Here is a 16,514-nt window from a genome sequence, read left to right as displayed (position 1 = left end):
GGTACGTGGTGCAGAAGGGTACGTGGTGCAGAAGGGTACGTGCTGTAGAAGGGTACGTGCTGTAGAAGGGTACGTGGTGTAGAAGGGCACGTGCTGTAGAAGGGACGTGCTGTAGAAGGCTACGTGCTGTAGAAGGCTACGTGGTGTAGAAGGCTACGTGGTGTAGAAGGGTACGTGCTGTAGAAGGGTACGTGGTGTAGAAGGCTACGTGGTGTAGAAGGCTACGTGCTGTAGAAGGCTACGTGGTGTAGAAGGCTAAGAAGGCACGTGGTGTAGAAGGGTACGTGCTGTAGAAGGCTACGTGCTGTAGAAGGCTACGTGGTGTAGAAGGCTACGTGGTGTAGAAGGGTACGTGGTGTAGAAGGGTACGTGCTGTAGAAGGGTACGTGGTGTAGAAGGGTACGTGGTGTAGAAGGGTACGTGGTGTAGAAGGGTACGTGCTGTAGAAGGCTACGTGGTGTAGAAGGGTACGTGGTGTAGAAGGGTACGTGGTGCAGAAGGGTACGTGGTGCAGAAGGTTACGTGGTGTAGAAGGCTACGTGGTGTAGAAGGCTACGTGCTGTAGAAGGCTACGTGGTGTAGAAGGCTACGTGGTGTAGAAGGGTACGTGGTGTAGAAGGGTACGTGGTGTAGAAGGCTACGTGTTGTAGAAGGGTACGTGCTGTAGAAGGCTACGTGGTGTAGAAGGGTACGTGCTGTAGAAGGCTACGTGCTGTAGAAGGCTACGTGCTGTAGAAGGCTACGTGGTGTAGAAGGGTACGTGGTGTAGAAGGGTACGTGCTGTAGAAGGGTACGTGGTGCAGAAGGGTACGTGGTGTAGAAGGGTACGTGGTGTAGAAGGGTACGTGCTGTAGAAGGCTACGTGTTGTAGAAGGCTACGTGCTGTAGAAGGCTACGTGGTGTAGAAGGCTACGTGGTGTAGAAGGCTACGTGCTGTAGAAGGCTACGTGGTGTAGAAACGTGGTGTAGAAGGGTACGTGGTGTAGAAGGGTACGTGGTGTAGAAGGGTACGTGGTGTAGAAGGCTACGTGCTGTAGTAGGCTACGTGCTGTAGAAGGCTACGTGGTGTAGAAGGCTACGTGGTGTAGAAGGGTACGTGGTGTAGAAGGCTACGTGGTGTAGAAGGCTACGTGGTGTAGAAGGGCACGTGGTGTAGAAGGGCGTGGTGTAGAAGGCTACGTGCTGTAGAAGGCTACGTGCTGTAGAAGGCTACGGTGTAGAAGGGTACGTGGTGTAGAAGGGTACGTGGTGTAGAAGGGCACGTGGTGTAGAAGGGTACGTGGTGTAGAAGGGTACGTGCTGTAGAAGGCTACGTGCTGTAGAAGGCTACGTGGTGTAGAAGGGCACGTGGTGTAGAAGGGCACGTGGTGTAGAAGGGCACGTGCTGTAGAAGGCTACGTGTTGTAGAAGGAAGAAGGCTACGTGGTGTAGAAGGCTACGTGGTGTAGAAGGCTACGTGCTGTAGAAGGCTACGTGGTGTAGAAGGCCGTGGTGTAGAAACGTGGTGTAGAAGGCTACGTGGTGTAGAAGGAAGAAGGGTACGTGCTGTAGAAGGCTACGTGGTGTAGAAGGGTACGTGCTGTAGAAGGCTACGTGCTGTAGAAGGCTACGTGGTGTAGAAGGGTACGTGGTGTAGAAGGGTACGTGGTGTAGAAGGGTACGTGGTGTAGAAGGCTACGTGCTGTAGAAGGCTACGTGCTGTAGAAGGCTACGTGCTGTAGAAGGGTACGTGCTGTAGAAGGGTACGTGCTGTAGAAGGCTACGTGGTGTAGAAGGCTACGTGGTGTAGAAGGGTACGTGGTGTAGAAGGGTACGTGCTGTAGAAGGGCACGTGGTGTAGAAGGGCACGTGGTGTAGAAGGGTACGTGGTGTAGAAGGGTACGTGCTGTAGAAGGGTACGAGGTGTAGAAGGGTACGTGCTGTAGAAGGGTACGTGCTGTAGAAGGCTACGTGGTGTAGATGGGTACGTGCTGTAGAAGGGTACGTGGTGTAGAAGGCTACGTGGTGTAGAAGGGTACGTGCTGTAGAAGGCTACGTGGTGTAGAAGGGTACGTGGTGTAGAAGGGTACGTGGTGTAGAAGGGTACGTGCTGTAGAAGGGTACGTGGTGTAGAAGGGTACGTGCTGTAGAAGGCTACGTGGTGTAGAAGGGTACGTGCTGTAGAAGGCTACGTGGTGTAGAAGGGTACGTGCTGTAGAAGGCTACGTGGTGTAGAAGGGTACGTGGTGTAGAAGGGTACGTGCTGTAGAAGGCTACGTGGTGTAGAAGGGTACGTGCTGTAGAAGGGTACGTGGTGTAGAAGGGTACGTGCTGTAGAAGGCTACGTGGTGTAGAAGGGTACGTGGTGCAGAAGGGTACGTGGTGCAGAAGGGTACGTGGTGCAGAAGGGTACGTGGTGCAGAAGGGTACGTGGTGTAGAAGGCTACGTGCTGTAGAAGGCTACGTGCTGTAGAAGGCTACGTGGTGTAGAAGGCTCTGTGGTGTAGAAGGGTACGTGGTGTAGAAGGCTACGTGGTGTAGAAGGCTACGTGGTGTAGAAGGGTACGTGGTGTAGAAGGGTACGTGGTGTAGAAGGCTACGTGCTGTAGAAGGCTACGTGCTGTAGAAGGCTACGTGGTGTAGAAGGGTACGTGGTGTAGAAGGGTACGTGGTGTAGAAGGGTACGTGCTGTAGAAGGCTACGTGCTGTAGAAGGCTACGTGCTGTAGAAGGGTACGTGGTGTAGAAGGGTACGTGGTGTAGAAGGGTACGTGGTGTAGAAGGCTACGTGGTGTAGAAGGTACGTGGTGTAGAAGGGTACGTGGTGTAGAAGGGTACGTGGTGTAGAAGGGTACGTGGTGTAGAAGGGTACGTGGTGTAGAAGGGTACGTGCTGTAGAAGGGTACGTGCTGTAGAAGGGTACGTGGTGTAGAAGGGTACGTGCTGTAGAAGGGTACGTGCTGTAGAAGGGTACGTGCTGTAGAAGGGTACGTGCTGTAGAAGGGTACGTGGTGTAGAAGGGTACGTGGTGTAGAAGGGTACGTGCTGTAGAAACGTGCTGTAGAAGGGTACGTGGTGTAGAAGGGTACGTGGTGTAGAAGGGTACGTGGTGTAGAAGGGTACGTGGTGTAGAAGGGTACGTGGTGTAGAAGGGTACGTGCTGTAGAAGGGTAGACGTGCTGTACGTGGTGTAGAAGGGTACGTGCTGTAGAAGGGTACGTGCTGTAGAAGGGTACGTGCTGTAGAAGGGTACGTGGTGTAGAAGGGTACGTGCTGTAGAAGGGTACGTGCTGTAGAAGGGTACGTGGTGTAGAAGGGTACGTGGTGTAGAAGGGTACGTGGTGTAGAAGGGTACGTGCTGTAGAAGGGTACGTGCTGTAGAAGGGTACGTGCTGTAGAAGGCTACGTGCTGTAGAAGGGTACGTGGTGTAGAAGGGTACGTGCTGTAGAAGGGTACGTGGTGTAGAAGGGTACGTGCTGTAGAAGGCTACGTGCTGTAGAAGGCTACGTGGTGTAGAAGGCTACGTGGTGTAGAAGGGTACGTGGTGTAGAAGGGTACGTGGTGTAGAAGGGTACGTGGTGTAGAAGGCTACGTGGTGTAGAAGGGTACGTGGTGTAGAAGGGTACGTGGTGTAGAAGGGTACGTGGTGTAGAAGGGTACGTGCTGTAGAAGGGTACGTGGTGTAGAAGGCTACGTGGTGTAGAAGGCTACGTGGTGTAGAAGGGTACGTGGTGTAGAAGGGTACGTGGTGTAGAAGGGTACGTGGTGCAGCCAGCCAGCTCAGGAGCAGCAGTCCTCCACCTTCCATCAGCACGCAACAATGCTCTGCACATACACATCAGCGTTAGAATGAGGTACTCAAAATAAGTTCCTCATGACAGTGACAGTGGAGAGAGGTACTTACAGGATTCCCTAACAGGTAGACACGGTATTCCGTCTCATTCACTCCTGAGAACCTCTATCCCTTTACAGAAACAGAACAAAGGCACAGTGATAAGTTAATCTTTTTTATGGGACTGTCAAACCACACTGAAGTATTAAACATGCTAACCTGGTAGTTGATTGGCCAGGGTTTAGGGTTAATTTCATTGTCTTTGGGCTTCAACCCACTGTTACCCTGTAACAATAGACATTTCCTTGTAATTAATCCAATAAGTATGTGGGAAAATGTGAAGTACAGTGAGATACGTGTTCTTTTGTTCTCTCACCCTGATCATGATGATGTTGAACTCCGGGAAGTGGGGCTTTAGCAATGAAAGGCTAATGTTGGGCACTATCAATACACACAAAAACAAAAAAACACAAATTTCAATTAATATTAGGCATTAAGCACACACACAACATCACATATCAATCAGGGGGAACACCATAAAAAATCTGAAAGGAAAGTAGGCTACATTTGGTTTTGATGTGATCGTCAATATTCCATTGAGAGTTTGGGGTCTCCTTCAGAATTGTTAATTACAACTGGAACAAGGTCCGTCAATTGGTTTTCTTTGAACCTTCCTAACTGTTCAAAGATAACTTAGGAAATAATCATTCTTATCAGTGGAATGCTTGTGACAGCCTGCTGCAACATAGCCAACAAACGCAGCCCGACAAGTCCCCTATTACATTGTACAGGGAATAGCTAACTCGTAAGAACTTGGCATAAATGACAATGAATGTATCACTTGTAATGTTATCCTTACACACTAGTTAGCATTGTAACAAGCTAGCTCGCAGAAACAGCTATCAAACAGCTTTGTACCTATTTTTTTATACCTTTATTTAACTAGGCAAGCCATTTAAGAGCAACCTGTGCGCCACCCTATGGGACTCCCTATCACAGCCGGTTGTGATACAACCTGGAATCGAACTAGGGTGTCTGTAGTGACGCCTCAAGCACTGAGATGCAGTGCCTTAGACCGCGCCACTCGGGAGCCCAAAGGGGAAGTAAATCTAATCAGTTCTTCTCATTCTTGTTTTCACGTGATATTCAGTGTATGCAATGCATTATAAGCAGGACTTCACAGCCTATGTGATTGTTGGCAAAAAAAAATCGGCTTTGGAAACAAGCATTTCTCACAATAAAACTCCTATCCTTGCATGCACTCCTCTCTGCGTTTGCGTTACACGGTGCACAGATGTCAAAATGACCCGATGTGTTTCAGAAAATATCTGCAAAAAGTGCGCACCACGCACGCGCGCAATGTAGTCGCTTCTCAACGCTCCAAATTTAGCGGCACAGCGCGTGGTTTCTGGGATATGTATGCTTTTCCATCCTTCACGAAAGAAATAGGATCCACCGATATCGACACAATTTCCCTGTGTCCAACTGAAATTCAGTACTAGCCTCATAACCGTGGGAAAATCCTTCCAAACGCTGTGGTTGAGTGGTCCGTGCTATCCGGAGTCCTTGGGACCTTATATCCCATTGAAGTTGACATTTAAATTGGTTAGGGGTAGGTAATGGTTATGGTTCGAGTTAAGGTAAGGGTAGCAGTTAAGGTTAGGGTTTAGGGTAGGGACGTCCCAAGGATCTGTTTTGCACTGTCCGTGTTTGAGCTGTACTAGAAGGCCACTGGGTGGCGTCAGAGCACAAATCACAGGCTCACACTGTCAACGGATGCTCACAACACATAACATTCTCCATTTGACCTGAAAGTACAGTATATTTGCATTATAAACATACGGTTTAGAAATATTATTGTAATGAAGTATATTATTGTGTAATGTGTGTAGCATATTCCACAGATAAGGGAGAGAAATGTAGATATTTTCAAATTTTATTTTGATGACTGATAGTAACTATAGTTTAGAGGTAAACAAAAGGAATGAACATGATTTTTCTTAAGTAATATCGAATACATGTTCACAATTTGTATAACATCAATGTAAGACTTGTGGAGGCATGAATCATACAGTATAGATAAGAGTACAGACCGTAAACATCTCTTTGAATACAGGCCAAGGGCATCAGCCATTGAAAGAAGGCATCCTCCAAATATGTATAAGATAGGTTCTGGAAAGATCTCTGAATGGAAAGTTTGAGAACATGACCAATCAGCAATCATGTGTTTCTAGTGACTTGAATGCGAAGGACAATGTTTATTTTTAATTGGAAATGCTGAATGTGATCACTAAATTGATTGAAAAACGTCACTAGAATGACATGCTGGTCCCAGTAAGATTATTTGAAAGGCACATTTTTTTTTAGTTTTAATGGCACAACAGATAATGGTTGCATTTTAAAAGGCATGTCTTTGTTTTGTATTTGTAGGATCAATGGCACCACATTGTGTTGAAAACAGTGCTGCCATTCCCCTAAACTTAAATGTCAATGTCTGCTCCACAGGGCAGAATACATACACGTTATCTGGTACAGTGGAAAACACTTTTCTCATACATAAAGATATGTTTAAAAACATTTTAACAGAAATATATAGAAATCTACATATTGCTAAGCTGTAATGCTGGATTTTTTTTGTCAAACAAAAATATTGGATGCACTATATGCATTATTAGAATGTAACAAAACATTAATACATAGTACTAGATCTGTACAAAATATCCCAAACCTTTTCAACAAAGCCTTTACTCACATTCAGAGATGCATCAATGGGAATGTTCTTACATGGGATCTGAAGTCAATTGTGAATGTGTGGTTGAATGTAAGGAAAATTTGCCTCGGGATATTGTACGTGTCTCTTACTCTGACGAGTGGCAAAGTGCTAGTGGACCCTATACAAACATATTACATATCTATCATAGACCATCATATACATTTACAGCCTTTCCAAGCCCATACTCAATGCCTTTTTTTTCTTCAGTATACTTTTGTGCTGGTGACAGATTGAAGCAACATTGTAACAGCCTATGAAGATGAGCCGGACCTTGTTTGATCCCAGTTTTTGCTCTTGAGACTGACTACCTTGCCACCTTTGGAACCTTTTAGCTTGGAGGATGAGGACGAAGGACTGTTATGCAAGTCCAAGTGGTTTTTCAAGACCCAGAGAAACACAGAAGACCAGTGGAAGGAGTGGTTCGTTCTTTTTCTAGGCCTCGCTGACCACAAAAGCATCCCAAATACAAGTAAAAAGTGGTTTCAAAGTGACTCCCTGTATAGCAATGTGATTATTATGTTACAATATAACATGTGGCATGCAATCAGCTTCCTCCAGGTTTAGTCATCCAACTTCAAAAACGATTCACACTGTTTCCTCTCATCATTAGTAAAGTCTATTGGTCTGACAAATAAGACAATATAAATCATATGTGCCCTCTGAAATGGTTTTCATTGTAACTTTGCAGAGCCTTGTCATGTACATGAAATAAATAATTAACCCAAAAGATAAATGGAGGAGAAAAACAATGCATAAAATATGTATGTATGCATAGCAAACTGTCTGGGGTCACTGAATAAAATCCCTTTAAGGCAAAATGCAAATGTTAAGAAATAGGATATCCCATGGAACACACTCACTGCATAGCTTCTGGTCCCCTGTGGAAATGTAAATATGTTTGTGTGGTAGAAAGAAAATATGAAAAAGCCAATGAGAGAATTGTATGTGAGTCGGTGTGTGTGTTTAGGGGATAAGTGTGGACGTTTCAGAGTTCTTGGAGGTTTAGTGCCAGGCCCTGTGAGAGGGCGGGGATGAGGGGGGATGGAGGGAGGAGAGTAGAACCTCCCAACAGCTACACTCTCAGTTTCCAGCCATTCTCTCTGAGGCCAGACAATGGGACCTCTGGGATACATTCATGGGGCTTGGCGGAGGCCTGGAAGCCGGGCAGGCAGGTGCACTTGTACGACCCCTCAGTGTTGGTACAGGCCCCGTTCTTACACAGCGCCACTTTATCACTGATGTCCTCACACTCGTTTATGTCTGCAGGAAAAGGAGACAGGCAGTGTTAAGAGAGTAGACCAATTTCACTGCAACTGCATCTGTTCCCAACACATGTCCTGTGTCAACAGTCCAGCGGAGTGGCCTGGTCAGTGTGGGTGGTAGGATGGGACCATAGTCACGTACAGCAGTTCTCTGGCGACAGAGGGGCCTAGAGGGATGCCCGACTCTCAGTACTTATGAAAAATACATTCATACATATCACTTAAGCACTTTTGTTCTCTCTTCGCACATTAACAATATCCCTGTTCACTCATTTCACCTCTCTGTCACACACCCATCCCTTTCTGCACCCCTTCTCTGTATACGTGTTATGCCATTTTATCTGAAAGGCAGCAGCACATCTTTACAGTAATCATTTACACAGATCAAGCATGGCGTCGTATTGCGTGTTTGGGTTTGATGAAAACATGAACTCTTCTCTGGCCATACATACAGTACATCTGACAAGTCAGATGTTTTTGCTTACACTAAAATGCTATTACATTGTTGGCCTTCAAGTGGTTTCTATTTCCTAATCTCGCATGGGAGGTTTGGTGTCATTTCTCTGCAGTCAAACTCAAACCTCCTCTCTCTGTTGACCTAATTTCTGTGTGGGAAATGTTGGTGGTATTTATAATATGACACTTGGACAGGAGAGCTTCGCTCCCACAAGTGTTTTCACAAATTAGAACCACAGAGTGGGAATCCACTCCATTCGCCCTGTGTTGGCCTCGGGGCTGATGATTCTCTATGGGGATAGAGTCCTGGTCCATTCAGTAATCTCAGCACATCATTATGAGAGGGGTTTCACTTTCAAATTAAACAAACACGACACATTTAAAATGTGTAATATCCATGTATTTACACGATGTGGCTGCGAGTCAAGGCCTCTCGGCCTGTTGGCAGGGTGTGTCTATATATTCAGTCAGGAGAGTAAAGAACAATCCACTCGGAGTACTTTGATCAGTTTCCCATTAAAAATAACCAAAGCAAGATTGTAAATGTGAGTCTTTCATTGGGCTGCATGATATTGCATGGTGAGTTACCTCATCAAGAGAGACCCGTCTCCAAAAGGCATAAACCTCGGGGAGGCTTCTTCATTCTAAAGCAGGGTTTGATCTTAGCCCCGCAACATACATCATTTTCAAAAGTGGGAAAATGGAACAGATCATTGAATAATTTGTTTCTAGGAATTCCAAAAAGCAATGATATATTTACTTGAAACACAGAGGAGAATCTGAGACTGAATGTGGTTGGTTCATTATGAGACACTGGGAAAAGAACCTACCGATGCAGGCCATTTTGGTGAGGTCAAGCTCGTATCCATCAAAGCAGTCACAGGTGTAACCTTCCCTCACGCGGACACATCGGCCATTCTCACAGCCGTTCAGGATACCACACTCTTCTGCTCGCAGGCCTTCAAAGCCATCATAGTGGTCTGATTACAAACAGAATATGAAATAATTAGGAGTCCCTACAGAGGTAGCATTTCACCATGAATTAGCAATAATATGAATAAATGTGTCTTTAAAGAATATATATATTTCTAATAAGGTTACCATTGTTAGAGTCTACAGGGTGAGGCTGGAAGTCTCTTGGCCGGTGGATGGGGACGCGTAGCGACGGTTCTCTGTCTCTCACTCGTGAGCCATAGTCGTTGGTATTGCCCTGGGTGTCCTCTGGGTTGTAGTAGGTACCCCCAGGCCCAGAGATGGGCACTCCTCCATAGTTGTCCCAGTAGGGGGGGGCATAGGGCCCTTCAGGACCCTCGACACCAGGGCCGTATTCATTGCCTGGCCTCTCTCGTAGACTGTCAGAGCCCCTTCTCCTAGGCAGGTTACAAAGTAATGCGTAGTCATCTGATCCAACACACACACACACACACACACACACACACACACACACACACACACACACACACACACACGTCAGTGTTGCATTTAGACCGTTACAAACCATCACAAGTCACACAAATGATTTCAGCTACATAATAACTATGAATGACAACTACATCTGCCATTTGTTATTTACCAGAGTCCCTACTGGGGCAGAAGGCACATTGTTCACTCCAGGCCACTCCATAGAGACAGCAGCACTCTGTGTAGGTGGTCCTCCATCCGACGAGGGGCTGGATACACACATACAATTCTATCATGTCCCGCCAGCAGATGTCCAGATGGATGTCCTCATCAGGCTCATCAATCTCTGTGGGGCAGGCGATGGAGGAGAGATGAGAGAGGGAAGGAAGGAAGGAAGAAGGGAAGAGAGTGATTTACAAAAGAGGAAAGGATGTTGGAGGAGGTTTTACAAACTTTATATTGTCAATGTTGAACAAATTAATCAATAATCTGGCTGGTAACCATTTCATCTGGATAAACTGAGATGGAGGATGTAGTTTATCTGTAAAAGTGTGCTGCTGCTGTGTGAGTGTGTGTCTGAATCGCACCCTCGGTGGTGTTGACGCTGATGCAGTGGTGGCAGGTGGTGTCCAGGACCAGAGGACTGCAGAAGCAGTTGAAAGAGCCAGGGGTATTCACACACACCCCACAGACACACGCCTTGTCTGTCAGGCACTCGTCATAATCTGGAACACACACATAAACACACGTCAACAACTGGGTCTAAAAGTTGAGATAAGGAGCAGGTTTGGTGGAACAGGGAAAAGCAGAGCGACAGCGAGGGGCCCTTACCCAAACACTCCAGCCGGATGTTGTCGTAGTAGAAGCCTGTACGGCAGAAGCAGGAGTACGAGGAGAAGATGTTAGAACAACGGCCATTCTTACAGATATCTGGCCCAAACATCTTACACTCATCCACATCTGGTGAGAGAGAGGGGAGAGACGGACAAACACAGAGAGAGAACAAGAGGGAGGAAAAGAGGGGTGAAGAATCAATACCTGTTCAAATAAAGTCACATACTACTATACACAAAATCACCTTTCCTTTCCTATTTCACCTCTAGAATCTGCCTTTGTGTAGGCCAAGGTGAATGTCTATAGAGTCTATAGAATGTTTACTTTATGCATGTGCTGTAACAAGCTACACCACTGAAATCCTAACCACTACTGTAAAATCAGCATGGCACCTTGCTCGTGACAGCCTTCTCTATAAGAACATGCTGTGGGTGCAACACTTGTGCTTAATTAGCTGGGTATGCAGGTATCCCGTCACTGTGTAAAGGGCTAGCTTGAAAGACAACCATAAATGAGGTGGGAAATTATGCCGGATGTTTTTAACAGCTGCCATGGGTGGAAACAAAAGGGGAGCTGAAACTGCCATTTTCTTTGTGTTGGTACAAAGTTATGGGAGAAGGAAAAACGGTGAAACCTCAGGTATACCGACTGTAAACTGAAGCCAGTGGCTTGAGGAGGCAACATGGGAGTAAAGTACCTTTGAAACTCTGCTGTTCCAGGCTGTGGGAGGAAACAGCTTGGGGCAGAAGACCACTACCATGTGGACACAACTGGTTATACTCCTCTGAAGAAACAAACAAGAATGAATGGACAAACATACTGTAACGCTGCATCATACATAGTGTATTGAGGAGTAAGCATACAGTATGTGAAAAGTTGTATCTGAATCTGTCTTGGGAGTGTCACTCAGTCCCAAATCATACTGTCGTAAGCCTACCTCTCCCTGGGACAGGGCAGGGGTGGATCTCACAGTCGTCCCCCCAACCGGACCCCACCGTGCAGCAGCACTCCTGCTTGGTGGTGTTGCGAGACAGCACGTTGTCACAGAAGTTAGCATCGTTCAGGTTGTAGTAACACTCCTTCCTCTGCTCCTCCGTGGGTGAGGCTGGCTTAGGAGGATGAGGAGGAGCATCTTCATCTGTAGCAGCTGTGGGACAATCAGACCACTCATGAAGAGAAATAGATGCAGAGGGGAATAATTGGAGGGGATTTGCAGAATAAATTGTGACTAGTTGAATTACTAGGGTAAAGACTACATCTATTACCACTATATATCATATTTATTGCCATCATGATATCAGTGAGAATCAGTCAGTCTAATTGGCCCCATGTCTAACAGTATTAATGAGTGCCACTATTTCCCCTGGTCAAGAGAATCACGTCTTACAGTAGGGCAGGCAGGCAGTAGGCTGGAGTACCTTCAGTATTAATGAGTGCCACTATTTCCCCTGGTCAAGAGAATCATGTCTTACAGTAGGGCAGGCAGGCAGTAGGCTGGAGTACCTTCAGTATTAATGAGTGCCACTATTTCCCCTGGTCAAGAGAATCATGTCTTACAGTAGGGCAGGCAGGCAGTAGGCTGGAGTACCTTCAGCTGCTCATTTATCCACAGACATGGTCTCAGGCATTCACAGTTAAGCAGTGGGCATGGCCAAATGGAAACACTGGCATGGGAATCAACACACCATTCATTCTGACATGATTGATTAGCACACGTCAAAAGTAAAATGTGGTCAAAGTACACAAGGCATACTTGGGGTTTAATACTGAACGAGAACAAAAACATCCCCGCCGAGAACATTGGGCTTATTAATGTAAATATGTCCCGTCTGTGTATTCATGCCCATGTCAAGCTAAAGACAAGCCAATGTCACAGACAAGGTAAGCTTGACCTGTATTTCAGTAATCTGTGTCCAGTGAACACGGTTAGTGTTTCTGAGAGAGATCTTTCCATGGCAGTTTTGCCAACCGCTTTACCTTATTCTTGTATGTCTTCGGGGAAATTTGACTGGGGAGATTTGACCATGAGGGAGAATTTGGAGTGAGTTGTTCTCTGAGCACAGCAAATCAATTCTGTAAAGGATAGCTGGAATAGTTTTTCTGCAATTTGTTCTTTCCTGCAATTTATTCCCCAGATGTGAAGACAGTGAAAATTCAATCCCCCAGCGATAGGACGAACCCTTAAGTCCCATAAGTCCCTGTGTGTGCTGTTACCCTGCGGGCGGCACTGGCTGGTGATGGGATCAAATTCCTCATTGTCGCTGGGGCAGATGCACAGGAAGCTGCCGTCCACGTTCTCACACAGGGCCTCTCCACACAGCGCCGTGCTCATCTCACACTCGTTCACGTCTCCACGGAATGGGAGAGAGGGGTTAAAGTCACACTGAGGTTCACACACGAATGCAAAGCATGTACACACAGACACAAGTGTGCGTACAAACACAAACACACACACACGTTCACAAACACACATACCACCATGTACAATGAATACAGTACGTACTGCACATTGGTACTATATACAGTAACTGACCATGCTAACCAGTGGAGTGTATCATTTAACAGTTTCTTACCTACACAGCCATGGGCCCCGGCATCACCAGCGGGGTTGGTGTAACCGCGGTCACACTGACAACGGTAGGAGCCGTCTGTGTTCTCACAGAAGCCATGGTCCCCACAGATGTTCTCATTCACACACTCATCGATATCTAAACAAGAGGGCACCCAAAGGTGAGCATAAAATAACACATTCCAATGTTTCTCTGCTACATGTGTATAACTGTACCATTTCACATGACTGGCTTGCTAATGAGAGTGTGTTGCAATACTAAAATAAACACTACTGCCGCTAAAACTTGCAATAGCAATCACCATCATCATAACATGTCAAATGAATACAGGGGGAGAATGGGATCGTTTACAGCTTTGTGGGGGACACAGATCAATTGATTGAATCCATTCTGCTGACTCCGATGGCGATCAATGAGCCCAGTGAAACGTCTGTAAGGGCTGCCTCTCAGCATGGCTACATCGTGTTAAAGTAGAGCCAGCATCTGGAAGCCTTTAGGATCTAAGGGTTCCTCTGCTGGGGTCTATGGAGTGAGAAGTGACCTGTTGCTTACTTTCTGGCCCAGTGATGTCTTGGATTATGTAATAACATGGGACTGGCTTACAGACATGGAGGGGCTTGCACATCCACATAAGCTACTTCAGAGACATTTTGTCAACCCGGCTACGGGTAACTAACATTTGAATGAATGCACATTTCGTGCAACAACTCTGACAGGCCCGCATTGTTTCCTAAATGTCCCTATTTTTTTATTTGACATCTTACTTTTGTAATTCCAAAAATGTGTCCCATGCAAAAAATCTAAACAGGGGAGTTGATCTGGACTCATTCAGAATATTTTCTGCGTGCAAAAGGATGGAGCGGACCAGATCTGGCAACTGTGTGCAGCTGCTCGCATGCACAGCCATACATCATAAAGCATGTTTAACGAAGCCAGAGGAAAGACCTTGTTATGTGTACATTGAATGTGTGAGCAGAGGAATGTATGGACCTTAACACTGGATCATATAACACTAGTGCTAACAGCTCTGATTCCCAACCACCCTCTGTTTTAAGGGAACATTTGTTAGCAATTTCTCACATACATCATTTCGTATTTCTTGGCGTACATTGCACAGCACAGAGGCCAAAGACAGATACTCTTAGAGAGGCCAGACTGATTATAATTGTTTAAAAAAACAAACATATGGTTTGATCACTGGTCAATGTTAACCTGCTTGTGCACTGGCCAAGTCACCAGGTTATGTGACACACAACCATTATTATGTTCCTACAACACTTCTCTATGTTATCACGTGCAACCCCCCCCCCCCTCCCCAGCACTACACAGCTGATTCAAATAACCATCTCATCATCAGCTGTGTAGTGATAGGGCAAGAACCAAACCCTGCCCTAGAGATCACACAGGGGTAAAACGCACACAAAAGCCACATTCATAAAAAACATTTTTCTTTGGTATGGCACCTTTGTTGAGGAATTTGAGGGAAGTCTGCCAACATCTCCATTGATAGAGGCCACATGCTGTGTGTGTTATTTTCTAATTAGAATCAAGACGCCTGACTCAGCAAAAGCTAATGGTTTACAGGGCATTTACAGTAGTGGGGAAATAGAGAAGTATCTGGTACTGTATTCTTTTCGCTATATGTCACAACGTTATGGGCATGACATAATGCCAGGTACAGTAGGTAGTAAAGTATACATCACCTTCAGGGCATCCAGTAGCCCAGTGTGTCTTATTAAACATGCTAACGCATCAATTGGGAGCAAATGAAAATAGTGGCTACATAAGTCAGCAGGTTTGTAGAGGAAAAAAATAAATGACATTCACATATTGTCTATCAGATTTTTATTCTGTCTCCTAGTTCTCATAAATGCTGCATCATTCGAGGAATGAGGAGAGTCAGCCAGAGCGACTGCATTAAGCAATCTATTCAGCAGGGATGGAGAGGGCTTGGCTTGGGCCCTGCTCTACTATTACATTACAGAGGAGTGCATTCTGGGAGGCCTGACCCACTGTCCAGGGGGCAGGGAGAGGCAAAGCCATCCAGAAGATGGTGCTAATAGTGATGTCAGCCAAATGACTCTGACATGATGAAGACAAAAATTGACATTGGGACATAAATAAGAGCCACCAAAATCCAAACTTTGTGTTTACAAACCTATTGGATGTGGCAATTATCAAAAACATGTAGCCGTTTCCCCATTAAAATGTTTACTTTTGGACTTTGGGGCCTTGCCACAGACTTGTAGTAAGATGAGGTGTATACTGTAACACTGAAGAACATTTTGGCATATGTGAAAAACTTAAGTGGGGTTTTGGATGGTCAGCATAAGTAATGCAGCCAGCTGGGAGGTCTCTCAGGAAGGTCATCTAAGCACTCAGCTGCTACATGAAATAATCCGTGTCTGCCTCAAGGTTTTCATCCATCTGAAACTTGGAAACAATGTTCCCATTTTTACATGTAGTGGGGTGCATGATGCTATCAAATCATCATCTCGGGGACCAAGGGAAATGTCTGGGCCAAATTTCTTTAAAAGTCTTTCCATGGCCATGTCTTTGACCTGGATCCTTCGAAACGCTTGGACTAACAGACCTACTAAACCTCTTTAATTAAGACTGACTGTCCAGCCAGAGAGTGATGTTGATAAAATACCTGAGGCCAGATGGCCTATGGGAAATGCATACTTTAACAATACAGGCTATCTAGGGCCATCTTCTCCATTACACCCCCCCCCCCCTTCCTAATGGTCTGACCCAGGAGCCCCTTCCTGAGTGTGGATCAACCCGGCTTGGTAATGGTGCAGGCTAGATCAGGTGAGCAGGTTAAGTGGGGGTCTCTGTGCCGTGTTGTAATGTGGAGCACATGGTGGGCCTGTGAGGCTAGCTGACTGCTGGCTCACCCTTCACACGTCTCCCCTACTCCTGGTTCCCTGGTTAAACCCTGGCCTGATTGAACCCATATGCAGGCCAGGGTTATTTGATGCGTAGGATTGGTCGGTGATGAGGAGGGATATTTATTTTCCCTGTTTCATCCGTTGTTTCATTCCCGACCCCGCCAGACCTGGGTCACCTCCTGGGTTAAACCCTGTTTTATAAACTGTGTATGCACGCCCATTGCCCAACATCTAGACCACAGTGACCACAGCGGGCTAAATGTCTTTTGAAAGGCGTCACATTTCCATACATTAGTCAGTGTGGGAGGTAGGAGACAGTGTGACCACAAACCATTTCCAGCCCTCTATGCCTTATTAAAGACAAGCCGTAGTCACACAAAATTGATAGCCACAACGGCGAACTGCAGCTGGAAAGACAGGATCTAAATGAGATGCAGGTTTCTTTTCCAACACATTGACAATCACACACTGCTTTTCTCATACAGTACTCACCAGTGTTGGGATAAGTTGGAA

The 16,514-nt window shown here is 45.9% G+C and overlaps 1 protein-coding gene across 1 annotated transcript in view; it reads right to left on the bottom strand.

Annotated features, from left to right (window-relative positions):
- Positions 1-5,731: 5,731 nt before the first annotated feature.
- Positions 5,732-16,514, bottom strand: part of LOC135508226 (latent-transforming growth factor beta-binding protein 2-like) — a 149,964-nt gene continuing 139,181 nt past the window's right edge. Inside the window, exons 31-40 of the mRNA XM_064928273.1 lie at positions 13,111-13,245; positions 12,752-12,886; positions 11,475-11,684; positions 11,235-11,321; positions 10,535-10,663; positions 10,291-10,428; positions 9,876-10,049; positions 9,404-9,703; positions 9,133-9,282; positions 5,732-7,844 (exon numbers count right to left, since the gene is read on the bottom strand). Of these exons, the coding sequence (XP_064784345.1) occupies positions 7,657-7,844; positions 9,133-9,282; positions 9,404-9,703; positions 9,876-10,049; positions 10,291-10,428; positions 10,535-10,663; positions 11,235-11,321; positions 11,475-11,684; positions 12,752-12,886; positions 13,111-13,245 (1,646 nt within the window). The 3' untranslated portion in view covers positions 5,732-7,656. The remainder of the gene's footprint in view (positions 7,845-9,132; positions 9,283-9,403; positions 9,704-9,875; positions 10,050-10,290; positions 10,429-10,534; positions 10,664-11,234; positions 11,322-11,474; positions 11,685-12,751; positions 12,887-13,110; positions 13,246-16,514) is intronic.

Source organism: Oncorhynchus masou, chromosome 21 (assembly GCF_036934945.1).
Source record: "Oncorhynchus masou masou isolate Uvic2021 chromosome 21, UVic_Omas_1.1, whole genome shotgun sequence".
Lineage (NCBI taxonomy): Eukaryota > Metazoa > Chordata > Actinopteri > Salmoniformes > Salmonidae > Oncorhynchus > Oncorhynchus masou.
Note: the sequence above shows the minus strand (reverse complement) of the source record. Positions and strands in the feature narration are given on the sequence as shown.